This window comes from Augochlora pura, chromosome 7 (assembly GCF_028453695.1).
Source record: "Augochlora pura isolate Apur16 chromosome 7, APUR_v2.2.1, whole genome shotgun sequence".
In the NCBI taxonomy this organism is placed as follows: domain Eukaryota; kingdom Metazoa; phylum Arthropoda; class Insecta; order Hymenoptera; family Halictidae; genus Augochlora; species Augochlora pura.
This window is the reverse complement of record NC_135778.1, coordinates 41208933-41236285: the sequence shown is the minus strand read 5'-3', so window position 1 is coordinate 41236285 and position 27353 is coordinate 41208933. Positions and strand designations below refer to the sequence as shown.

Genomic DNA, 27353 nt, shown 5'->3' with positions numbered 1-27353 from the left:
AATGTAAGCTTACATGGTAAAGAATAAAATTTTTTAAAATTATTTCTGTGAATAAAACATCTTTTGGACCTTTTACCTACATAATTTTATAACATAATAAAAGATTCATTTAACTAACGGATATTTGCAAAACAAGTAATCATATCCAAAATTGTGAAGATTTTGCGATCGTTAAAAATTTTGTAGAGCTCTTTTTGAAGAGCAAGCACGTATCGGAGACCGGTTATAAGATGCCAATCGAAGGGTTGTCACTGAAGCGAAATGAAGTGAATTGAAGCGAGGTAAAGCGAAGAATAAAGATAAGCAGCAACGTAAGATGTAATCTGATTCGTACGTCGCGTTTCTTAGCCGCTGGCTGCTTCGCATGGCTGAGCTTAGGACTGGCTGGTGCAACTTGTATTATGTTTCACGTTGCTGTGGTTCTTGTCTGGCAAGTCCCGAGCGCGAAACCTTCAACAGTTACGAAACGTCATGTAATAATAATATATTGATATTTATGGACCTATTGACAAAACGTAATCAACAACTGTTAATGTTACGATTAAACAATATAATAAATACATAAATATAAAATAAGGAATAAACCGATGAATGGAATATACATATATATTTCAGAAAAATTTGTTTCTTTCTGCCATATTCAAACTTATAAAAAGCTGCTGTTGCCAGCAAATATTTCATCAATCACATCGTTTTTCGATAGTACACAGAAATTTAACTTACATTAATACTGATAAATTTTTAATGATTTTAGATTTGCAAAAGGATTTGTAAAAAAACAAGAAAACAGCATTGACAATATGTATATGCATAGAGATTTTTTTTACATGTTTATGATTGAGACATTCTTTTTATGTGAAATATTTTCATTATATCAGAATTTTTTGGTAGATATAATAACAGATGTGTTTTTATAATAGAGAATAATAATGAAAGAATGGTCATTTTAAGCAGGAAAATTAAGAAATAGGAAGGAGAGTGGAGAAAAATGGTGGCACCTCCTGAAGTCCTTTTATTAGTGGAGAAGAAAAATATGCTCCATTTAGTGACGTAGCCACTATGGTACTCATTGCCAAGGAAACCATGTGCATGCAATGTTGCAGTCTCGAACGTATTCGTTGAAGATTTTAATTCCTACTTCGAGGAGGCTCTGACGGGTCCTTCCACCTCTCGATCTACGCCACTGCTTGAATACTCGGATTTCACGACATGTTTACAAAGATCCTAGAGATAAGTTGAGAATGGCCGCCGCAGCCCATGCCTCCTCCATGGGTGTAAGGTGACAGCTGCCTGCGCCTGCGTTACATACATACAGGGTGTTCGAAAATTAGCTTGCTGTGTAATGAATGATTTATGAATATTACGACATAATTAAAATCTATGACCGCAAAGTCGCGCGAAACTCGTTTCTATTTTCCCAAAGATGTGGACAATGAATAATGGTAACTATGCTGTAAAATAAAGATTTCTTAAGTTTAGATTAACGCATCGAATCTGTAGAAAATAAACAACATATTTAAACCGATTTGTAGTTTCGTACGAATTAAATTATTATAATTACCGATGTTAGGAAATTATTAACAATTAAGTGCTAGATTCTTTAATTGTGGATATTGAATATGGTTATTGCTTAGGCTATGTTGGGTTTTCTAAGTCGTATAACAATAAAATGTTTCGCCTTCTCAACTATGGGACTCTGAGAGCAATAAATTTAACTGACAACAGGAATGACACTTTCGACACGGCACACCCCATATAAGGCAGTATGCGTTTACATACACCTATCCAGACGAATCTCCTTTGACGTGTTGGTGTGTGATCCTACCCTCGCGCACACATAGACGCAGAACTGAGGGAAAGAGAGAGAGAGAGAGAGAGGGGGAGAGGGGGGGGGGGGGATCTCGCTTACTTAGCTGGGGCTGAACTCACCCGCAGGATTTTTACACATATGTCCATTTGCTTTAACAGGATCTTTCCGTGAAGATGTATGGTTTGACAGGAAACAAAAGAACACTTTTTCCACGTAAAAAGGACAAACTTTCACTTTTTACCGGATATTGTTAAATTGGTCCGGCATGGTCGATTTATTAATTATAATTCACAGTATTAAATTGGAGCACTTAATCACGCGAACCTAATAAGTTGTAAATATTAATAAATGCATTCACGTTATTTCAAGATTGTTAAAAATTGTATTGAAATCGATTGATAGAGAAATAAGCTCCAGATATCGAAAGAATTAAAGTATGGTCGAAAAACTGCGATCTCATCTGTAATTGTTGGTAGAACGTATTTTTTAAATTTTCATTACCGAATCGTATAAAAAGAGAATTGAGAAAAACTAATCGAGGCCAAACTAATTTGTCAAACATCTTAAAATAAATACAAATCGTTTGGTCCATTCTCGAAAAACTAAAGGTTCTTCAAATATTGCAGCTACGAGTATATGTGTATATATAATGCAATAAAGTACCGCCTTTTCAATATAAACAGCATGGCGAAGAAAAGTTTATCGCAATAGTCTATTGGAAATATGTCTCTGCAATTAGATAATCTAGAAAATCGTTTATTTTCGCCCAGCTCTGAACCGTATTGTCTCCATCGGTTGGCCTTCGGTTCCTCGGGGGAGAAGTTAGTCCTTCCGACATTAAAAGCTGTATCTACATACCTGGGCCACCACAAAGTAAATAGCCTGCCTCGTACCGATGCACTTTTCCTAGAGTGGCCCGTTCGTGTATGTACCCTTGGGTGGTCTGCGAGTACGTATAGCTACAGAGGAACGCACCATTTGTAGGTATGTACATGTTAGTATGTAGGTACGTCGGAGAGATAGACCACAAGCCTCCCGCATACTTCGATGCTGGTGCTGGTTTGCACGCGGACGTATTTATCCGTACACGAGGGTTAGCGAACGCCTTGGTGAATGTATATAACTTCATGGCAAGCTTCCATGCCATTATATCATAAAGGTAGCAACTCCCCGTTCGGCCTCCTCTTCCTCCACTGGCAACGGCAACGACTACTTCGACCAACCCATAGAATGTCGACGCCATGTCTGCTTCATGTGCCTCTCTTTATTACCTTCGATATCTCTGTCGAACGGCGCAGCGGACTCTTGGGAAGCTCGGCGACATTCATTTCACGTAACAGTTGGCGAAATGCACTGTATTTCTATCTGCAACTGTAACTGTAACTGCCTGTAACCGATGTCGACATTGCGGACTTCTTCTCATGGGGAAGACGCTCTTCAACCGTTGCTTTGCCGCAAATATGGACGTTGCGGAAATGAAAAGCTCGGTCACCATATGGTTGCATGGACAACTTTTTGTCAAATGTGCTCACATTTGAGATATTATTGTTTCCAGTTGTCTTACCGACAACGCTTACTTGGTTTTTTTGGAGGGATTTTCTTGGATTCTTTTTGTCTTACAATTCCGTCCAATTAATCTTATTGTTAATATAATAATTTGAGCACATTTTAGACAAATCGACACTGATCTTTGGTTCAAATATAGTTGGAAAGAATAATTGTAATGGTGAATGAATGATGAATTCAAATTATTGTATGCAATTTCTGCAAACGTGTCGGAGGAAATGCGAAAGAATTGATTTTCGATCTGTTACCGTTTGCAATTTAATGAGCAGGATTATTTCTTTAATGTATCGCAGCTTCTAAATTTTAAAGGAAGGAACTAGAATATTATAATTTAATACTTTTAAAACTTAATATTAAAGATACCAAGTGTGAATTAGGATATTGAGCATTTTTCCAAAGATAGAAAATATTAAAGGTTTGAAAGAAAAGATAAGAATTATAACGTAATTTTCCTACGGCGAATTGTGAAATGTGTAAAATTGATTTGTACGCTATACGACTCTCAAGTTTTTTTGTTCACGATTTTGTTTTAAACTGAACCAGCATCCCGAAGGGTTTCTGAAAAGATCGCCGAAGAGCGCGCCTCTGATTTGCTTCGAATTTCGAAAAATTCCTGCCCTCCGTTCTACCGTAAAACTACGACCACTGACAGATCAGGCGCGCATTTATCCGACCCTCGTACTCTCATCCGTCATTATGTAAAACTGCTAATCCTCTTTGTCATACTTGACAAGCTTTCAGTCCGATCACAATCGCTTTGTATCCCGGCGGTTGTTGTTTATCGTTTACAGGTATCGCGGTGTTCGGATTGTTCAAAATATGCGGATGTCGTTTTTCTCCAACGCGACGGTAAACGCAAGTCGTGCCACCATCATTGGGAAACAAATTCGCACAAGCGCGTTTGCCGTTGCCTGTGCTTTTCATGCCACGAATATTACGTGTCGGGGTTGAGCGTGAGATAATAAAGCAATCGCAGCACATTTTTCTTTGCCCGGGATTCGAGTAGATACTCCTTTCATTTTACCCTCGATCTTTCTTCGTCTACAAGTTACATAGTTACAAGTTATAATTTAAATATTAAGAATTTAAAGGACGTGTTAGTTTGCAATGTGCAGGATGTATCATTTATTAATGTTTAATAAATGACAAAATGTTTAATTTTATAATAGTGTCTCCATGCATTGTATTTACGCACTTGCAATAATTTTCACAGCTTAAAAATGATCCGCCGCTGATTCTATTATGCCGTATCGAAAAAATTACGGTAACATTATGTAAAGTCGGGATGAAATTTGAGAATCCATCTAGTTGTTATAAAATACGCATCGGGTGTAAGGGTAGATGGTGCGAAATTAGGTTGCTACCCTTGTCTCGTACACCCTGATTATCATAGTCAAAAACATGATCTCCGCCTCATGGTTACGCTTTTATTCTTCGTGAAACTATTCGTAGAGCGTTGGTCGTAGTTCGTAACAGGTTAATAGCCGCAATATAAATTCACCAACGTTAATTAATTAATGCAACAGCTATCGTCGTTCGTTTCATCAACGGTTATTCAACGCAAAAATATTAACTGAATTCAGACATATACTCGTTAAATTTTAACACTGAAACTATCGGGCCTAAAAGTGATTAGTGGATTGGTATAACAATTTTAGTCATGTACCAACAACTCGCCGTCAATGCCATTTTACGATTTTTCTTATAGTATATCAGCATGATTGAAAAATCTGTTAATACTATTATATAATGTTGGGATCCTTGTGTACACCTTCGTGTATTCCTGGGACATTTGAGCTTGCAGAATGCGAGGAGCCGCGTGTATTGCCAAAAATCTGTTCTCGTCCTTGTGACAACTCTTCCTCGGCTTCTATAAAATAATTAGCGAAAGCGCGAATTTATATTGAAGTTTCGTGGTCTAACAATAAATTGCCGTGCTTACCGAAGCGATTTGCAGGTGTTATCGATTATCATCTCGCCGAAGAGAAGAATTCGAAATCGATGCGAAATGACGATCGGAGAGAATATTTTGGTGAATTTTGATCAGGCCATAATCGATAAACAGACGAAAACGACTGGAGGAATACAGTCTCGTTCCGAGAATAAGACGCGGACCGTTGGACCTCCCGTCAAGAATTCTCTATCTCCGATTATAAAACAAAGGAGCGGAAAAAGAAAAAACAAGACGCGTGCCACGTAGAATCGCGATGTAAAAGGAAGAAAACGGACGATCGTTGTCGCGTCAGATCTCCCGGCGCATATATTCTAAAACCTGTCCCAACCCAAAAAAAGGTGTTAAATCGAAATAATTGTGCACGTCCCGAGCTCCGTGGAAACAATGAACGCCTCAAAGGCCGATCCATCGTGACCAACAGTTACCAATAATTACAGCTTCCGTTACGTGGAAACCAGCTCGTGATTTAAACTCCCGCTGCACTTTAAACTTAAACGCACACGTACACGAGACAGCCAGCTAATTTCTCTAGTTTCTTCGTTACCACAATCTCCCTATGACGAGCTCTCGTTTCCTATTCTCTGGCCTTGGATTCGGACGATTCTTAAAAACGAACGGTGACAACAAGAGGTGACAATTATTCGAATGAGGGGGTGACACGAAGGAAGGGCTGTCTGCTCGTTCTCTGTTCATCGTCGCACGTCGACCTCCGTCTCGTCTGTTCGTCTCCGTTCGGTACAGCTGAGTGGCCGAGCGAGTTGCTGTTAGCTTCTCTCGTTCTAATTAACGAGCGACCTGTGTGCGTCCGACGGACGGAGCGAGAAAACTACGAGGAACACCGGCAGCAGGACGAAGAGGGGCAGAAGAATAGAGACGGGGGAAGAACGAGCGAAAGAGACGCGGGACGAGCCGGCCAACCACGTGACCAACGGGCGGGGGTGGCAAGCGACATTTCGCATGCTCAGAACTCCACAGGCTGTAGCGTATCGCACACCGAGCCGAGCCAAGCCGATATCCTGAGCAGGGAAACAATAGTGGCTGGCTGCGTCCGTGAGAGGGAATCCGTCAGAGAGCCTCGACGAACGAAAACCCGCACCGAACGTCCTCCTCTTTGTGACGGATCTCGAGCGCCGTTCGATTCCGCTCGTCGACACGAGACGAGAAGCGACGCAACGCGCGTTTCACCCTCTGCGACGGGGAACAACAACGCAGCGGGAGAACACGGGATACGTCCCTCGAGCGCGATCCAAGGCCCACCTTTCTCCATCCGTCGAGTTCGCCGCGAGTCTTCTCCGTCGGTCTGACAAGTGGTTCCTCGAATTCGCGCCGATTGATTATTCGTCTCTCTCTCTCTCTCTCTTTCTTTTCGTTCAGTTTTGGGTGTCGTCAGGGTTATAACGATCAGTGACAGGTTCTACCCGCCAGTGGTCACAATGATCTCGTGGTCGTGGAAAGTGCGAGAAAAGTGAGAGATAGTGCGCCCGAACACCGTCCAAGTGCATCTTAAACACGCACCCAATTACGAGCCGGCAACGCGAGGAGGGATGATGATGTTGCTATCGGAAGGAAACCAGCTACTGCTTTCTTGATCCACGAACACTCTTATCGAAACGTGCGCGTCCAATCCAACACACCGGATACAAGGTTTGCACGAATATTTCACTCGATTGAATCAACGCGCAATGGCTCGGATTGATAGTCTCTCTCCCGGACGAGAACCAAGTACGCTTGCAATCCGATGCAAAACGCGAGCGAGCGAGCGAGCGATCGATCGATCGAAGCGGAACATCACATTCCCAACCCGCTTCAACTCCGAAGAAAAACGTTAGAGAGACTGCCGCGGTGACGAGAAAGAGCCAGGTCCGAACGTCGAAATGAAATTGAATTTGTCGACGGCTGCCACGTGGGAAGCATGATGTATCGTATCCTATGGTTTCGTGCGTGTACGTGCGCGTTCCTTAAATTATTAGATGTGCAGGAGTCACGCATGCTACGCGGATGTGCTTCGGCGCGCGCACGCACGTCCGCACACGTGTAAAAGTCATTATTACTCGAGCATGCGTAACTTATGCATCTCATTCGGTTCGTTACCAGTAATGTATTTTAATTGGTCGGCCACTATGCAGCGCCAAGTAACGCTTGTACGCGTATGCTTCGTGGCCGCGACTGCGAGGCGTAATAAAACAGCTCCGCTCGCGACAACGCCGAACGAACAAATGACGCGGGTGGAGGACGAAGTGACAGACTGTCGTAGCGAAAATGATCGGGGAAAGCCCCCGAGTCTATGTTTTCCGGGTAACCGAAATGTCCTCGGAGGCGGCAGATCTGGCGATTTTCATGGCCGCGATGCGACGGACGAGAACGGTCACCGGAGCTGTCAGGGCGTTCCGTTCCGTTCCGGGGCGAGAACCTTTTGTCTTGACCCGCAGTGTAACCATCCCTCTCTTTATTTTTCTTTTTCCTCCTTTCAAACGTAAGCCGACCGTGCTCCGTGGGACACGGAACGTGGTGCACGCTGTGACTGTAGGTAGCACGTCGTAGCATGCATTCCTCTCGTTTCGTTGCATTTCTTTGACGACTGCCCGAATAGCGGCCACCTAAGCAACTTGCCGGCGATAAACACTTCGCTGCACGTTTTGTTTAGATAAGCCGAGTGCCTTTCGTCTTTCTTCGCCCGGGACTCTATTCCTTCGCGGAAAGTAAATAATAACGCGGCGGCGCCGGCTGCACAGAAAGGACCCGTGAATCTTCACGGAGGCGGATGTATTTATCAGTTGGGAGTTTCGAGTAACCAGGTCTAGATAACGAACCGATCGCACAGTTTTCATTCGTGAGAATTTCTCTTTAATCCGTTGACCGTCAATTTGGGCGATTAGAAAAACGTTGACGATGTTCGAACGATTCGTTTTAGAAAGCCGGGATTGAGAAATTGATTTTTCTTGTCTTAATTATTCTTGCACTTTGCTTACGTTAGGTCTGGACAAGTGACTTTTCACGGAGAGGCTGTACTATAAACTTTCGTCGCTTTTATTACAATGGTTGCTTGGGTCAAGTATTTGATCATCTTTCATTTTTCTGTAAAGGAATCTTTATAATTTCAGCACCTTTAAAATGAAAATTGCCAAACTGGAATGGCTCGATAAGTTTCGCTTTAAATATGGATAGCAAGAGAGTTGACACGTTAACCCTTTACCATCGGAAGATCCCCCTTTAGATTCTAAATTTTTGTTTCGTAAAATTTATACTAATAGCATCCTGTATTCAAAATTGCAAACTAATTAATTCAATTAATTATTCAATTATACAACGTAGTTCCTGTCTTACCGCCACGAACAAGAGATTAGAAAAAAAAAGGAGAAAGCGGACGACGCTTTCTTATGGTCATGCTCGGTTTCGTATTACACTAATGAATTTGTAAATTCGATGTAGATAGATATATCAAGTTCTTCTCTATTCGAGGTATGTTCATCAAACGTTTCTTTAACAGCTTAACGTTTATTCAAAGAGTTTGATTAGCTTTCATGGGAACGACAGAATCGACAATGTCAAGATAATATCAACTATTCTAGTAAAGTCAATAAAGAAGTGATACAGCAAATAATATTTACAAAAACTTTCGATTATTGCAAGTTCTTAAATTTACAAATGAAATCTTGGCAAGAGAAGCATCATTTTTTAAATGTAACGTTGTACTATAAAAATTATCAATTTTCTTGATCTTATCTGGCATTTTAATTACTTAACTACAGTTTTAAAAAGTAATTTTTGGAGAATTCAGTATTACGAAAGAAATGTTTTGACAGTAATTTCTGTAGCAAGGATCTTAACAGAAGGAATGATTCACGTTTTTATCCTTCTACGAACTTCTCTTTCGACTTTGCGATATTATTTTTCTTATAAAGTAATAATTAGAAACCAGAAAGACTTACAAGTGAAAGACACAAAGTATCACTTACGCACTGAATCTCTGCAAAACTTTTGTATTCTGCCTCCTTGCAATTTAATATACGTGAGAAAATATTTAATTTTCTGTTCCCGTACTTGAACAGAATACTGCGCGTTATCGTACGAATTACCGTTTTCTTATGTGTTTATAATCTGAACTGTAGATGTAATAATTAATTTTAAATTTTAAGTGAAGAATTGCAGTACGTACGCGATGGTTCTGGTTTTAACAGTCTCTCTATTTAATTGTTCGTTTTCTTCTTAATTTTCAAAGTTTATGTATAAGAACTATGAATCTGCACTATATTTTCTCTCGAGTTCGTACCCGGAAAAATCATATGGAGCATATTATATTTTACGAGAAAAATTTCACAGCGACAAATATTTTTAGTATTTCTAATTATTCGCAATTTGACCGCAGACAATCAGCAAATTAATACTTGAAGTTAATTACATTTATTAAATGATTGGTTACTGTGATTATAACACCTTATCTTATAGCAGGAGATGTATGAATAGCTGTGTCGCTTATGTAACTACCGAATAGAATGACATAATTAACCCTCGAAAGACGAATGGTCTTGCCGATGTGCGAGGCGGATGCCGAAGAGACGCAATCGAATAAGAAATACCCAATTTGTCGTATTCCACGCCATCTTTTGCATGAAAATCAGGTTCTACGTATTTTCTATGAAATTTATGTACCGTGGCTTTCTTCACTATTATGTATTTCACACAAATTTTCCTATATTTGAAGTAAATCAACGTTAGCTGGTACAATAACTAGCACGTAAGATCGGTAATATAAAACATTCTACCTAAATTATAATATTGTTTGTTACATCATTAAAGTGGTAGATGACATTTAGGTTCATGATCTTATAATTTATATGTATATTTGTTATTTCGACGTTCCTACAATGTAAAGGTTTTGCTTAATTAACCCAGTTATTAATTAGGGTGACGATTAGTAGAATTAGATGATACCGATGTTTTAGATGGGATTTCTACTTTATTTTTACCGTAAGAAATGTTTTTCGTTGATTTCCACTACCGATACGAGTAAACTTATTACACAATTCAATATAAAATTTTATGAAGTAATTTATACGAGCTGAAGGTTCGAATAAAATTTATCCGCTTATTATATACAATAAACTGTTTGAAATTAACTCGAAATTGTACACCTCTGCTACGTTTTATACATAATATATATATTATATGTATATAATACATCTATAATCGATTACATTTATTTTAGGAAAAGTGACATTAATATCGCGTGTAAACGAATACGATCGACATACGAGCCGCTCATTTGACAAACCGGTTAACTCCATAAATCAAAAAGTAGAGAAAAACGATAGACTTGTCATTTTAAACGTAAAAAGCTAAGATAATCAATCAAATGTTTTTACACTGAGGAAATAGGAAAATCAACAATATACTCCGTTTCAAAGTATTTATTTAGCATAATAATAATGTGTTTAATATATTAGAAACGCTCCGCGATGCTAGATAGAGATTATCGTTGTCTTCTTTTTATTCTACGTATATGTATATAGAAAGCGGTGGATATTGTGTAGAATATTTTGATCCGACAGCGAACGAGGGTTGAGACGTTTTCTTAAGGTGAGCAACGATTATTATCAGTTTTGACAGCAGTAGTATCGTTATTGTTAACGAAAATCAAGCAGCTTTGTGGTTGAAACGTTCAAACATATTGCCACGCTAATTGAGTTCTCGTCGTATTTCGATACGCGGCATAACTTCTTGTTAACGTGTCACACGGCGAACAATCGCGTCGATATTTACACAGAATGCTCGTGTCACGTGACACGTTCAGGCATAAAGACTTCCTCGAAACAATCGATCCTCGACGATGATTTATTCGAGCCCAAACAAAGCGCGGCAAAATATTTACCCCTCGTCGATCATTTAAATATGCATAATTCTACAAACAGTTAATTCCGATCTCCAATTAAGATTTGTTATATTTACGTAATTGTAATCCGAGCTACTTCTGAATAACGTTTATTTGACCTTTTGCGAACGTGAAATGTTGTGCGATATCATTGCTCAGATTTTATCCGGTTGCAATTTTACTATCACTTAGCGTTAATTAGCTGTCTTTAGATTACGTTTCTCGTAACAGATACTATCGATTTTGTATCACGGAAGGTGATAATACTGCACGATTTTTGTTTAAATACCGAAAACGAAACTTCGTTCGGTTGTAATCCATTATTATTTTCTATACGCGTAATGATAATCAAAATACGTTTCTTTCTCTTTATTTCAAATAGCAACGATATCTCTGGTCCATTCGTGTTCTGCTGTTAGATGTTAGCTAGAGGGAATCGCAGAGGTGTTCATCTTTTTGCGTAAGATGGATTATGTATAAGATAGAATTATTTCCTTTGTTCAGATTTTGATAAAACAGTTTCTGAGACACGCGACGCGCTTACGCGCAGCATAAGCAAACTGGCTTTCGGCTTTGAAATATTCTTTATAAATTAATTGGTGTTCGATTTCGCGAATGGTCTGTCATTATTCGCTACGATGTTGCCGGTATGGAAGCACCCTAATGCAACAACTTCCTTTTGCGTTCTAAGTAGGTATACGTATAGTGCAAAGTGCAGAGCAGGCGAGTTATATATGCGTGGGTAAGGGCGGAGCACGGGCAGATAGTGACTTGGCAACATAAAGAATACATAATGTAAAACATCGTGAAAGGAGGTTTCATTGGCTGTTCTCGAAGGATCCTGGTGTACGCCTACCCATCCGGTCACTCCACCTCTTCGACTCGCAATTGGCAGATAATAATGAACCTAGCGCGAACGCAAACCCTTTTCCTTCAACCGGAACCAGCGAAGACTGCTTTTGTTTCCACCGTTTTCATCAACTATCAATGATTCAGACTGTTAGATGAAAGTTTTGTTGAAAGTATAGCCATGTCTAAACGATTCTTATCAATTTTATTCACTCCGGGGTAGTAGTACTGGCGATTCTTCCGAATCATTCTGCGTTAACAAACGATAAATACAGTGAGTCAGATACTTATTGGTCACCTTTTAAAATGCAATAACTTTTTCATTCAAACTGGACTTAACGATTTGAATTTCTTTTAGATGATAAAAGAACAGGGCTTATAATAAACAACGAATGTTTTAGTGTACGGAATGATACTACAGTTTTATATACATGTTTTAGTATGCATAAAAACCTAAATATTAAAATCTGAAAATTTTGAAATTACAATCTGACCCGTTTGCTACATGGAATCGCTTAACCGAACATAATAAAGTTTTGATTATATCGATACTATTCCTAGTATCTATACTATTCCTACTGCCCGTGTTAAATAAAAAAATATAACTTTCATTCTTGTGTAACTTACGATTAGATTAACGAAGGTATTAGTTAGTTAAAACGGGAAAGACCAGTTCAAATTGTTATTTGAGAACACCTCTACAATGATGAGAACGAGTTAACTGGTCATCAAGGCTCGTTAATTTACGTGTTTCCAACAATTTTCCAGAAGTTGTCTAGTTTTCGCTGTTCTTGCGACAAATTCGCAGTTTCTTCCAACTTTTTTCAAATGCCTTTTTCACTTTGAAGTAGCAAATAACGACGCAATTAAATCATCATTGCCGTCACTTTCGTTAATTGAGTACAGTTGCTTATTACTTACTGTTTTTGTAGAACTAATTTCCAATACCCACGTTCACGCGCAGCGATGAAATAAGTATGTTTAGAAATTAGATTTGTGGAAAACTAAGAACATTTTTATTATCCAACTATAAAATATATACAAATTTTTTACTAGTCTTTTTTAAATCATTGACGTTGAGGACCACCGTTACTCTATATGACTCGCATCGTCTTCTTAATATGTGCGTTATTATGTATCATTAGTCGAGTAATTATGTGTTATCAATTAAACAAGCCATTAATGAATATGAATACTGAGTAGACAGTAAAAATACTCGTGCATGAAATATTGATATAGCCAACTATGACCAACAAGTCTTATACATTTGTGAGAAAAACGAACAGGCAAAATACAAACTTAATCCTTTCGGCATATATTCGATGAAGATTTTTATTTTGTTTTATGCGAGTATGTAAGTCCGTTTCGTGATTAATGAAAATACATCCGGCACCCGTAAACAGGAAATGGCTATTTCTTTTACACGACAACGCGTGTCCTCGCGTTACATCTACGGCTCAGCAAAAAATGATGAAAGATGTTAAACTCCCCTGGAAATAAATTGTGAATAAGCGAATTTGAGAACAGTTATCGAATTATACATATACATATTGATATCTCGCTGTAATTGGTGCACATAAAATATGCAAAGTGTGCCGCTTAACTAACGGACTTATGAGTAATTTTCATTGGTTTTTAAATTGTAAAGTTTCTATGACGTATCTGCAAGGAGGCAGCTTTCAATTATATTTTAATAACCTTCCAAGATATCTTATTCTTTACCACTTTTTCTTTTTTAATTTCTAGTACAGTACAGTGGCTCTAGTACAGAGCCACTTTTACTTCCATTCCTAGACGAATGAAATATTGTTTCGATTTAGAGGTAATATATTATATATATGTATATATATGTATATATATATATAATTTAAAATAGATTATATACGAAATATTAATCACGAGCCTGACTCGATGTTATAGTGCAGGGAGTTATGTAGCAGATTTTGACTACGCTAATGTCTCTGTGTATTTAAAGTCAATGTATTCGATAAAAACATTTTGAAATTTTGCAATATTTCGAGATTAATTTGCAATATTGCGTGCTGTGTGTCTCTTCTGTTTCAGATAGAGTGATATGTTAACCGAATACAATGATCCAACGAAGCCAGTTGGGGTTTTAGACAATGCTGGCAACGTGTCTTCATCGACCGAGGCCTCGGCACAGCATCCTCGAACCACAAGCAATGGTAAATCGATCGAGTTCTCCTCTTATCAAGAATTCGTTACAGAAAGATTTCTCTTTTTCCCACTACTGCGGCATACTTTATTGTTGCACCATAACTGAAATTCTAATTAATAAAATAACCGAACGAAATTAGCCAAATTATAACTAAAACCAGAGTTTCGCAATCGGACAATTTAAATATAATTTTTCGCTTAAGAAACAAGGTGTTCATATTTTAGGAGCGGTTTATAGTCTGGGACATTCGTCATCGGTATCGATTATTTTCTTTAGTGGCGACGTAGCGGAAAGTGCTTGGCTTCCGAAAATTGATTTTCATGTTTCCCGTTATTATAACTGGATAACTAACCAGCTAACCGTAGCTATATCTACAGTGTATAACCATAACTAATTAATTATTAAGTTGCGGTTCGTGCAATTTCGTTCGTACAGTGGAACCTCGATAACTCAAACCTCAAGGGAAACACTAAAACCTTCGAGGTTTAGAAGTTTCGACTTATCAAGGTTTCGAGTGAGAGAGATTTCATACAATTTATGAAACTTCGAGACGGAAAGGTTTTACTATAAACATTTATGTTTCGTGCTGCTCTCTTTGTATATTTCTGATCGATAGACTTTTTAATTCAGACTAATTTTTATACATTTTCCTCAATATTTTCAGATCTTTCGAAAAAAAAAGTGCGTAGACCATTGACCGTTGCTTAGTTAGTACAGAATGACGAGTTTGCAACAAGTCCCTCCTCACCTTTGTCGTCGTCTAGTCTAATGCATTGTTTCAACAAATTCAATAATTTCTGAATTCCTCAATGATCTACTGCTAGTAACTTGATCATAACAACGTAGAAAATCCTAACAAGTTATATTTTTGATGTCATAACGAGACGAAACTTATTCTCATTCGGCTTTCAAGTTATTCAAATTCGCAATTGTTTCTTGCGTTACATTCCTGCATGCTCTGTATAATTTATAGTAAACTTATATATCTCCAACGAATAATAGATATAATGAGATTGTTAATTTATTCGTATATTGCATTCTCGAGAAAAAGAGAAAAGTCACAATTGAAAACGTGTGAACACGAGACTTTTTGATCATGGTAGAGACAGAGGTCAAGAACGAGGTGCAGGACTGCCCTGAGAATGATAGCGTGCCACCCAGTGGAGAATTGTACATCGACGAAAATGCAGAAGAAAAGGAGCAGGAGTATCCGGACTCCATGGAAAAGACAGACTACAGTACATTGTACGGACCGAATCAATATTATAACAGGTATCTTTGCAACTTAGAAATCGTTTTCATTGTCCAAGATTTAATAAATCCTTCTGAAGTCTTTTAACACGGGCTCAAATAATTTAACCAATTAATACATTCAAATTCACTGCTGTTTAGAAACAAAAGACGTTGCGATCGCTTATACGAAACGTCGTTTCATCGTTAGTTCTAGAGTGAAATAATTTCGACCGCAGAAGATTCTCCCATTGGCGTGTCGGTCGAATTGCTAAACCAAAATCAATTTTACTTTTCAGCATTAAATAGCATGCGAGACGATAAGATATTATTTAAAATCTTCAACTAGACTGTGGACTACGCAAACTAAATATTTTTTGCATCACTTGTAACAAACAAGAGTTCGATAGAAATGATTTGCTTCTTGCAATTTAGTTTGTAGAAATTAAAAGTAATTTACCGATATTCCTAAGCTCTCTCGATATTTGTAATGCTACGTATTTCATTTACGCATTTCACCTACACATTTTTGCTGTAAATACATAATAGCCACGGTCTAGTTATCAAAAATATCATAACGCGTCAAATGTTACACGTTTTGATCGTTCACTTGTCTTTTTTTACTTGTTTACCAGGCTGACAATCTCTACCAGGGGTGGGCGGGTACCCGACAATTCGAGTTCGAGTCGAGTCTGGTCCCAAAAGTTTGTACCCGAGGCTCGGTTATCCGAAATTTTGCACCCACGAAGTACTCACCCACCTCTAGTATCAGTTACGAGTTCCATAGATTTTTATTTTTTCCATTAGAGGAATAATATTACAGCACATGTAAAAATGTGCACTTTGTGCATCTTCGCTTGCTGTATCGAGCGTTTACTTGTAATATTAATGTACGTGCTCGCGTGTACTATTATTAATATATATATCGCGTTTACGTTGACAGCTTGTATAATTCGCCACCATATACAACGACCCGAAAGGATACCTCGGCCTTGCAAAGCTCTTATTTATCCACGTACACCACACCAAATTCCATAACTCAGTATTCGTCTTACGCCCCGTACAACAGTGGCACAACGAATTTTCCGAACGTAGCCCAGAATATATCGTCATCCTCTCAGGTATTCATAATTCGCTGTATTTAAACCATTACGATCATCGACGGTAGGGATGGGATCAAATTCAATGTACAGGGTATATCCCAAGTATGCGTTGAACCTCGGAAAGTGGCGATACACGAGCGCTCGTTTCAACTAATTTTTTCCTTAAAGAATATGCTACTTAAAAAACCATGCATTTCAGGAGCTTATATAATTTGATACAAGTTGATTTCGAATTGTAGAATAATCACCTGTAGGTTCGTGAACGGATTTGTGATTAAAGATCATTATCCTTGTTGAACGTTCCAACTTTCAACTGTCTCGAGTCTCGAATTTCACGTTTACACTTAACCGAGTTTTGCGTTTATAATTAATATCGAGAGAGTACTGTACATAATATACTTATAAAAGGTTCGAACCTACTCCACCTAGTTCAAGTATAACTTGGAAATACGTATTTTTTAGGTTTTCCTTGCAAGTACAGATAAAAAGTGTTCGTCAACTTGATCCCATCTCTAATCAACAGTAATGTTAGCTTTTTAACTAGAATGGTCCTTTCACACGGCGATACGCGTACGTAATACATACGTCGCTACTCTGTAGTGTAGGAATCTCATTTGTACAGTCCTCGCGCGATAAGAATCCACTTTTACATTCCCCCTCTTACTAGCTGTAGTAATGGAGAGCAGCTCTTAGAAGGGGAATGTGAACACAAAGCTGTCTACTTGTCGCGCGAGGATTATAAATATACCAGCATCGATTGTGTTTCGATTTCTGCATGTTACAATCATTCATAATATATCATACACTTACACGCATGTCGCGATGCATGTATCTACAAGTGTATAGTATAGAAAAACAAATGAGACACGTATGCCTCGTACGCGTTTCATCTAGTAGAACCTTGTTGCTCCTTAGATCATAACTTGAACACTTTTTGAGATATTCCGTCGTTTACCCTTAAACGGGACGACACCCTGCGTATGCATATGTTAGCCGCGTCTAGGGCTCGATATATCTAGTAGTGCCAGCGCTTCATTTTCTACAATAATTAGAGCTATTTGACTTGTTGTCGTTCCATTTCTTACGTTACCTTTATACATATTTCAGAAATTGGATTATAGCGCCTATAGTAGCAGTTTGTACGGCAACGATAGGGTACCACTGCAGTATTCCGGATACTACCCTATGCACGGTTATCACACGACGCCGGCTTCGTTTAACATCGGAAACCTGAATTTTGGAGGTAACTCTTTTATTTATCTATTTGCTGTTTTGACAACACTCTCTCTCTCTCGAGGTTTCTACTTTTGAGCATTGTGCCAGGTGTAAAAGAAATAAATGTCACGACACCGCCAGATCGATTTTACACTCTGAATTTACTAGAAAACAATGTAAGAAGGATGGCGTAAAAATCACCTTGACTTTTTCACTCACTTGACAACATGATATTTTCATAGGAAGCCAAAGAAAAATATTAAATTCTATTAATAAAATTGTTTTCTTTAATTATTAATTAAACAAATCAAAATAATTTAATTCTCGGTGGAGATTCTCTATTATTTTCTTTTACTTTCTCGAAATTGTACCTATTTTTACAACAAGTGTGATATATTTTCTGTTAATAACGACTGCTTTAATAACGAACTGCCTTCTTTGTAAAAAGATTCGACCAAGTCTACGCTCACGTTGGACGCAACAACTCACAATGCCAGCGATCTTACCGCACGGGAAACCGCAAACGTCGAAGGTAACACGATTCGTACGTGTGATTTTATATCCTTACATTTTCCCTAGTGTTCATATTAAATCCTGTTTAATGTTGATTCGATACAACGTGGCCTTTTTAAATCCTCACGAACAAACTTTAAATATTCCATAACCACCTGTATGTATTATACTATATAATATATGCATGCCTTATAAGTTGTCATAAATGAAAACATAAATCGAGCTTAAAAATACAAGAAACACATAGACTTTTAAATAAAATTTTCGAAGCGTCTCCTCCTCCTCCTCCTCCTCCACCTCCTTGCTTATAATTAATCTTTGGATGTCTTTAAAACGTGAATGCGCAACGAAAAGATAAAACAACAAATAAATCACATTATAGATTGAATAATTTTGTAATAATACGTGCCAAATTTATAACTGTAACAGTCATCGGGCATTTAATGTGAGCACGATTACACCGTTAGTATCCTTCCTTTTTAGTTTAGGGATATCGTTTTCGTGCGAACGCGTTGTACTCGGGAAGCTATTATAAAATGTTTCGGACGAACGCATTTTAGGGGCGGCAGCGAAACCTTGCAGGCGCGGAAGACGCCAAAGCGGAAATGGAAACAGTGGTTCTGCGGATACGACAGAAGCCGGTCCCGATCGGATATTCATTTGGGACCTTGACGAAACCATAATCGTGTTTCACTCGTTACTCACTGGAGTATTTGCAGCAAAGCATCAGAAAGATCGCAATCTTTTGGCTGCAGTAGCGTATAGGATGGAGGAAATGATATTTAATTTGGCCGATACTCATTTCTTCTTCAATGATGTGGAGGTAAATGGCGTAATGTTTGAAAAGTTTCAATGAATTTTTCAAAATTTATTTAGTTGACGCCAGTGTGTAATTTGCGGAATCGGAATAAAATCAAAGTTGACAACATATTACTTCACAGGATTGCGATCAAGTACACATTGATGATGTATCGTCGGACGATAACGGGCAGGACCTGTCTTCTTATAATTTTGCCACTGACGGTTTCCAATGTGCGTCAGCAAACAACGGTATATGTTTGGCATCTGGTGTCAGAGGTGGTGTTGATTGGATGCGGAAGCTGGCTTTTCGATACCGTAAAATAAAGGAGATCTACAGCAATTATCGAAATAACGTCGGTGGACTATTGGGCGCAGCGAAACAGGAACAATGGTTGCAATTACGATCGGAAATTGAAGTGTTAACCGATAACTGGTTAACATCAGCCGTAAAATGTTTAAGTCATATCAATAAAAGAAGTCACTGCATCAACATTTTAGTCACCACCACACAACTGGTACCCACTTTGTCGAATGTTCTGCTTTTTGGAATTGGTGGAATATTTCCAATCGAGAATATTTATTCTGCATCGAAAATTGGTAAGCTCCATGGAAATTTACATCGTATAATCCATCTGTGTTCCACATATACAGAAACACATCTTTTAAGATTTGTACATTTCATTTTTATGAATAAAACTTTAGGAAAAGAAAGCTGCTTTGGAAGGGTAAAAGCACGATTTGGCCGGAGATGCACGTATGTGGTAATAGGAGATGATTCTGACGAAGAAACGGCAGCGCGTGCCCACAACTTTCCGTTTTGGAGAATAAACAGCCACTCGGACATACAATCTCTTCACATCGCCTTAGAACTGGGACTCCTTTAAACAGAACAAGTTAAAAATGTCTATCGGAACAAAAGACACTTCGGTTATACGGGATGTTTCCATTAGGATATTCTTTACCTTGTCGATGAAAGAGTGCGAGTAGGACGCTTCTATCAAAGATTTTAAATATTGCAACTATTTATTGCAATAGTAATACCAGAATCGAGGGTCAGCCATGATCTCTAAAATTGTCATACATGGTTACCAGGTAAGGCCGTTGGTCGATCGTTAGACATGTACCAACAAAAGCAGGGTCCACAAGTGATATAATAACGAAAACGGAATGAAAGTAACGAGAGAAACGTATTCGAGAAGAGCAAAGATTTATACATAATACGGATATTTCTAATTCATGTACGCTTTCAACCATATGTTCGACACGAACTTTTATTCGTTGGGAACTGTAGTATCTTTTATGTACTTAAACGCATTTTCTGCTTTACAAAATTATAGAAAAATGTAGAATTGGTCGGAAGGAATAAGATTTTCAGAAGAAAAAGATGTGGCGCGCAACTACGTTGGCTGTAATATTTAAGCGAACGAGAATGTTTCAGAACCATTTAAGGAGATTTTATATGAATATTGTGATACAATTTGGTCCAATTATTTCATTACAATGTAATCCCAGTAAACATAAAGAAATATAATGAAAGGTATACTTTTTGATCAGCAATTGGTGACGGTTATAGTTACGTTCATTCTTCTATTAACTCTAATACAAAAAGGTGTATTTGACTGAAATATTGTGAATTCTTAACAATTATTTGCTCGTGCGTATCGTATATTAATAAGGATATTTAGGTACATATATTTTTTGAATCGTCCATATCACAGTGCAATTAGAAAACGTCTCCGAATTTTCAGCTGTTTTGACTTATGTATATTAGCAGAAGTAGCGATTTAAATAAGATGTGAATGTCATTCAAATTTGAAATTCTATAAGAATCTTAGGACTGCATAAATAATATTTTCAAAGTGTATGAAAGTAGGTTGTTTAATTCAAATTTTAATTAATAAAATGGAAAAATAAGATTAGTAAATGATAACCAAAGTTAACGTTCAATAACTGTAAAATCAAGTTTATATAAGTTCTTTAAATGTATGGTAAATTCGGTTGAAAAAATTTATGGGAAACTATTGAACAAAGATATTTACACTTTATACGTGTTATAGATTGGCAAATTTATTTTTTCTTTCGTAAAATATGAACTTCTCTTTTCATAGTTTACATCTTTTAGATTTCCATATTTATTTATGTATTAATTTTATATCGCTGAATAATATTACATTCTCTACTCTTATTATCGAAACTTCGATATTTCTAGTTATATATTACAATACTTGGGAAATAATGATTTCGTGAATAATTAAAAATTAGTGGAAAATTTGAGAAGCACAGAATTTGCACAAGCTCTTATTATTATTGTTACGAAGTTGAAGCTAATTGTATAAACATCTTTTTATGAAATTACATTAAATATTATTCATTAATTCAGGCGAGAGAAATTACAGAAAAATAAAAGTCATATTGAATAATAACATTAAAGTATTGATCTTTATTTCGAAAATATATCTCGATAAATGATATATATGTATATATATCATTTAATGGCCGTATATGTATATTTCGCTTCTTATTTATCACTATTTTTATCCCGTGAGAAATTGATCTTTTTACATAAAAGTGTGTATCTTTAACTGGAATTGATGTTGGATCGCTAGAATCGGATAAGATTGAATGATTATGTGTTTTAAAGAAAGTGAAAGAATTTACAAAAAAAGACTTAATCGCTTTCGAAAAACTGTAATTATTGTTTTGCTTTGATTTACAAACATTCCTTTCTTTATGTATTCAATTTTGTACTAAACGCACAGCGATGTGAATTTTATTTGAGTGTACGTATAATTTTAAAACAAACTAAGAAACTGTATTAAGTAAACTGTGCCTATTGAAATTATATATATTTTTATATATAGTTGTCAATTTAATTCCATTATGAGATTGTAAGCACAATAACCAATATTAATTTTGTACCACAATATGACAGCGTAATTCTATAACATTATACGCATAGATATTCAAGTTTGTTTATGCTTTTCAAATTAAGTGAACGACGCAGTACTTCGTGATGTGTAAAATTCATTTTTGTAGTTAACTGAATTTCTGTTAAAAACATTTCGTCATATTTGTACATCCTTTGTTATATAAATGTTTTTAGTAAACGGTATTAAAAAGACTTATAATATATAGCACTTTCATGCTACGAATTTTCAATAAAAATCATCTAGTTTATGTTTATATCACATTCATTTTTATACTTTTTCTTAGTTAAGATTCGAACTTTATTTTAGTTGTACTTTACCCTTCATATTATTTAGAAAATTATTTTATTCTGTTTGTTTACATTATGCATATTTTTGTACATAACTATATCTTATAAGTAATGAAACATACATTTGATTTTTAATTTATAACTCCGTGTAGTCAAGCGTCCCTTCGTATAGATATTATGAAACATAAGAATAGAAAAACTGATTCAATTTTTTTACATAGTAACATATGTTGGATTTGTCAATACTCCACAATTATTATCTTTCTGAGACATGAGAATGTAGCCATCATTTCCCCAGTAATTGGACCATGAGTTCTTCACTAACCAATAATCCTTTCCATCCAGTTTACCATAACCAACTACTAAAACTGCATGATCCATATTCTCCTCTTTATTTCCTGCACAAAATATGTTACTCACATTACAAAATTATATTTTTATTTGTAATATTTAAAGATCATTCTAAACACATATACATACCACAAGCTTCCTCATAATATACACCGTGAGAATAGAATGAAAAAGTTTTATGAGCTGCATCAATCGATACTGAGATTGGACCATGTTTTGCAATGGCAAGTTTTAAAGCAGCAGGATCATTTCGTGTAACATTAACGTAACCGGTAATCTTCGCTGTTAATGTAACATTATCTATGTGACAATAACCATCCTAAAATAGATGATGTCAAAATGTATTAGTTCCTCACTTATCTGCATTTCATATACATTATATTCAAAGGACTTTGTACAACTGATCAGACAAATTAAAAATTTCTATGTCCTTCACTAAAATATTGCTATGGAAAAAATGTATTTAAACTTTAATTAAACTTATTTTACATTACCACTACATGTAATCACGTTTGAATAATTATATGAAAAGTTAAAGATGACAGTAAAAATTAAAAATAATGTAATTAGAATATAAAGAGATAATCAAATTTTGTACTCATAGTTAACACGATATTTTTTATAACTAATTAATATATATCTATGTTTTGAGAATAATAGCTAATTCTTAAATTACGAAGTATATTATTAACATTGTTAAGTATTTCCGAAATTAGAGATAGTAATAAAAAATATATAACATAGGTTGCAAATTGACCATATCATTTAAATTTCAAAAAAGATTATAAGTGACACGACTAGTATATATAGTCAATATGACTCAATCTTTTACAAATTACAAAGTTTGTTAATAAATATATTTTTTCAGTTTTGTTAAATATTTTAGAAAATAGTGATATCAAATTAAATTCGCGTATACATATGTAGTAATTGCATGGTGTCCGTTGTTAATGAAAATAAGAATGAAGCTATTGTAGTTATCAGTTTCGGTTTAGCAACTATATGTACTCGTACTATAAAATTTATTTACCTGGCCTAGGTAACCACCATAATCTTCTTCAGTAGGCAGTCCTCCATGTTTCATAATCCACTGATATGATCTAAAATCTTCACCACCATCACATCCATTATTTCCATAACCCCATGAACAGTCGATAAGGGCCTGTAATTTTAAAACAATAAAATCTAAGACACTCAAAGCGAACTACTTCATACCTTGAAAAATATAAAATAGCAGAAAATAATTGCTGTATAAGACATTATCATTCATACCCTACAACTTTTGTTTAAAATAATGTTCATATAATAGACAGTTTACAACTAACCTGGAATTAAATACGAATTGACTTACATATAACACTGAAACTACAGAACCCGTCAAAATAGCGAATCGTACATTCCTTTTTACAATGACTGAGATTATAAAGATGCCTTTATAAATACTTACTGGTACTATTACCAGTTACTACTATTATTTGTTCAGATGTACCTTGTAATAAATGATGTGCGATTTCTTGATAAATGTAGTATAGTTATTGTTAAAAAGCACAATGAACTAGTCGCATTTAGTACTCGTTAGTACCCTTATAATTAATCACTATATTGTAGATCTTTTTACCTGTTGAGACAAACGCGGCACTCTGCCATATTTCATATAATATGCACCCTCCACAGCACCAGTCGTACCAAAACTCCAACAGGAACCACAAACAGATTGATCTATACAATTGCAACAAATTTGTTGTTCAATAGCCATCGCGTCATCAATTTTATGTGATCAAGTAAATTACAAACCTTTAACAGGAGTAACAGCACCATACAACCTCCAATCTATAGAGTCTGGAATGTTCTTCTGTTCTCGTGCAACATCATAAGGGAACGGCTGTCCTCCATTGTAACCTTTAGTATATTGTTTACCACATAAGGCCTTTAACTCTAACTCAGTATGATCTGCCAAGTGATTAACGTCCAGCTGATAGCCTTTATTAGCGCGATTAGTGGAGTGGATAAATCTGAAAATATTGTTATTGTTAATATTAATTTCAAGAATTACATTCACATACATGTATGACACATACCTTACATTTTGTCTGAATACTTCCTTGCGCGAGTGATGCTCAACTTCACTCATGTACTCCTTGCCATGAGCTTTCTTGAAACCTTCAAAAGCTTCATTTACATGAGCATCGTAATTGTGAATAAATTCACGCATAGGATTAAACGTGTATATGTGTTTGTCTCCAGGTCCAGGGAAACTAACGCATGTTAAATCTGTACATATGTATTTTCTATAATTAGCATATAACTAAATAAAGTTGGTACTATCAATTATAAATATGTTCTGTTTACTTTCTGTAATCTCAAATACTTCGGAATTAGGCTTCTGGAACGTATACCAGTCGTAATTTAAATAATAGTGATCATAATGGGAGCCTAAAAGGCTGTTAAATCCTTTCATTTCATATTTCACAGGAACTGGTTCCATTAATCCTGGTGTGAGTGGTGATTTCTGTAGTTAAGTATAAAATATCATATATCAAATAATAGTTATAACTATCATAGTTATATAACTATTTAATATTTAAAATATGAACAACAGGCAAAAGCAGTAGAAACTTTTATTTTTAACGACAGTAGAGTAATTATGTGTAGCTAAGAAAATATATGTTTAATAAGTTAGATGAGTGTCTTGAGAGACATATCTTTTATAGGAACACACATTTCCACTATTATTTCAAAATATATATTTCACATTGAAATTGTTCAAATTTAATAACAATAAATATATAATAATTCTTACCTGATACTGTATCCAAAGAGTATATTTGTTTGTTTTTTCTCCTACTTCTTGTATCATTTGCCACTTTTCACAATTCACTCCATTCACCATCTCTTCTCCAAGACACTAATAAAAAATCAATACCATTTTACACTAAAATTTAATTAAGTATGTTTCAACACAAAAGGCAATTTTTTACCTCCATTCCAGTTGTGTCAGGAATAATAGATTGGGGTTGAATTTTGGATTCTTTAGTACCATTGACTTCAAGGCATGTTTCTTCATTCAAAGCTGATTCTGTGGTGATTGGTGCAATCTTTAAACTTTTTCCATATGATCCTTTATTTGACAATTGAAAAGTCTTAACCATTCCTAGTGATGGAAAACATCATATAAATTTTTCTGTATAAATATCAATATCGACTTAACAACAAAGTATAAACTGTTTTATAATACCTCCATAGTAATCTATTCTACTAGATCCACTTGAGCCATCATACCACGCATAAAATGGTTCTCGAATTTCAGCATAAGGAATATACAATGTTCCTTTCACTGTATAAACATTACTAAATGATGGAGACTTTACAGCCTCGATAAAAGAAATACCTGAAATGTCATACATATTTGAATCCCTTACTTTAATAAATTCCTATATAAAAAGGAATAATTAAAAATAAACAATATCTTACCTATAGCTATTAGTGTCAAAGTATATGTAAAGACGTGCATATTGATTCTTCTGTAACAAAATCAATGGACGCATTGTCTATGATTACAGATATATCTATACATTGGCAGATTGATAACATTATGACCCAAGTTAACTTTCCTAATCTATGTTATGAATAATGAAACAACATCATTTCAATATGGCATGTTTTATAAAAAAATGTATGGTACATTTAAAAGTTAGACAATATTTCATAGATAAGAGTTCATACATAAAGACTTCTTAAAATACATCTCCTATTTGAAAGCAGGAAGGAAATTAATAAAAACGAAAAGTGAAGTGAAAAAGCAAAAAAGTAAAGAAACTGTTTAAGGTTTAAAGTATTGTAAAAATACAGAATTTTGTAACATCGGTCATAAACATAAAATATAGAAATAGAAAGAAATAGCTAAATGCAATTAGTGAGATAGAATTTAATTAGGAGAAAGCTTATAATCTGCTTAGTGCAAGTAAACTATACTTACGTACTGTTACTTTGAATATCCTAAATCAATTGAAATATCCAGTGGCAAGAAAATATTTTTAGCTCTGTAATGTGTCTTCAAAGAACTTTTTTTACAACATTGCGAAGTCTTCGAATGTAAACACCGTCCGAATTCAAGAAAGTCACAGCGAGCACTGCTGATCCAACGGAGGTATAGTACATATATAGGTAGAATCGCGGACTGATAAGAATATTTCTGCGAATGAACTACTAGATATCTACAGTATGTATGTATAACATGTACATGCAGTATACATATACACATATATGCCTGATGTTTTGCTACTCCTGCACGTTTTGCTTACTCTTAAAACAAGCGATTGTACTATCTCTTTATAAAATTTTCTATTATTTTATATACGTGTGTACGATGTTGTACTGAATATCGGATACAATCCCATTTCTATGTTTCATAAATGCTGACTCAACTCAAAGTCTTAACAGTAAAATTGGGAACCAATCAGACCAAAGCAATTTCTATTCTGACCCTCGTTAACAAATTATAAACTGTGTCTGAAAATTGTGCAGCAGTAGAAACAACATACAAGATTAAATATAAATGCATACATATATGCATATGTATACTCAACGGATGTATATACATGTGACTTTGTTTACTAGCGATTCATTCAAGCACTTAATTATCCTAAAGTTCTAATGCTTGCACATAGGTTACAAAATGCGTATGACGGAAACGAAT

The 27353-nt window shown here is 35.9% G+C and overlaps 2 protein-coding genes and 1 long non-coding RNA gene across 9 annotated transcripts; 1 reads left to right on the top strand and 2 right to left on the bottom strand.

Annotated features, from left to right (window-relative positions):
• Positions 1-22: 22 nt before the first annotated feature.
• Positions 23-6975, bottom strand: LOC144473552 (uncharacterized). Its single transcript, XR_013494606.1, has 3 exons — positions 6846-6975; positions 999-1296; positions 23-450 (listed from the first exon to the last, which is right to left on the bottom strand). It is a non-coding gene; the product is annotated as an uncharacterized LOC144473552 (long non-coding RNA).
• Positions 6839-22277, top strand: Eya (eya transcriptional coactivator and phosphatase 2). Of its 4 annotated transcripts, none has more exons than XM_078187461.1 (9): positions 6839-6974; positions 14113-14234; positions 15331-15499; positions 16401-16578; positions 17668-17803; positions 18224-18307; positions 18849-19111; positions 19230-19686; positions 19792-22277. In XM_078187461.1, exons 2-9 carry the CDS (start codon positions 14123-14125, stop codon positions 19971-19973), a joined length of 1581 nt encoding a protein of 526 aa, XP_078043587.1. In that variant the 5' UTR covers positions 6839-6974; positions 14113-14122; the 3' UTR covers positions 19974-22277. The 4 variants fall into 4 exon arrangements, with proteins under 4 accessions (XP_078043587.1, XP_078043583.1, XP_078043584.1 ...); XM_078187457.1 differs by having other exon boundaries at positions 18224-18319; XM_078187458.1 differs by lacking the exon at positions 6839-6974 and adding an exon at positions 7214-7273 and having other exon boundaries at positions 18224-18319.
• A 67-nt stretch (positions 22278-22344) lies between these two features.
• Positions 22345-26830, bottom strand: 26-29-p (C1 family peptidase 26-29-p). Of its 4 annotated transcripts, XM_078187452.1 has the most exons (12): positions 26634-26774; positions 26129-26178; positions 25893-26045; positions 25636-25808; positions 25458-25562; positions 25007-25166; positions 24736-24928; positions 24452-24669; positions 24276-24376; positions 23688-23819; positions 22787-22976; positions 22345-22704 (listed from the first exon to the last, which is right to left on the bottom strand). In XM_078187452.1, the coding sequence occupies exons 2-12, from the start codon at positions 26166-26168 to the stop codon at positions 22520-22522; spliced, it is 1650 nt and encodes a 549-aa protein (XP_078043578.1). In that variant the 5' UTR covers positions 26169-26178; positions 26634-26774; the 3' UTR covers positions 22345-22519. The 4 variants fall into 4 exon arrangements, with proteins under 4 accessions (XP_078043578.1, XP_078043579.1, XP_078043577.1 ...); XM_078187453.1 differs by lacking the exon at positions 26129-26178 and having other exon boundaries at positions 25893-26028; positions 26756-26830; XM_078187451.1 differs by having other exon boundaries at positions 24452-24928; positions 26638-26777.
• Positions 26831-27353: the final 523 nt, after the last annotated feature.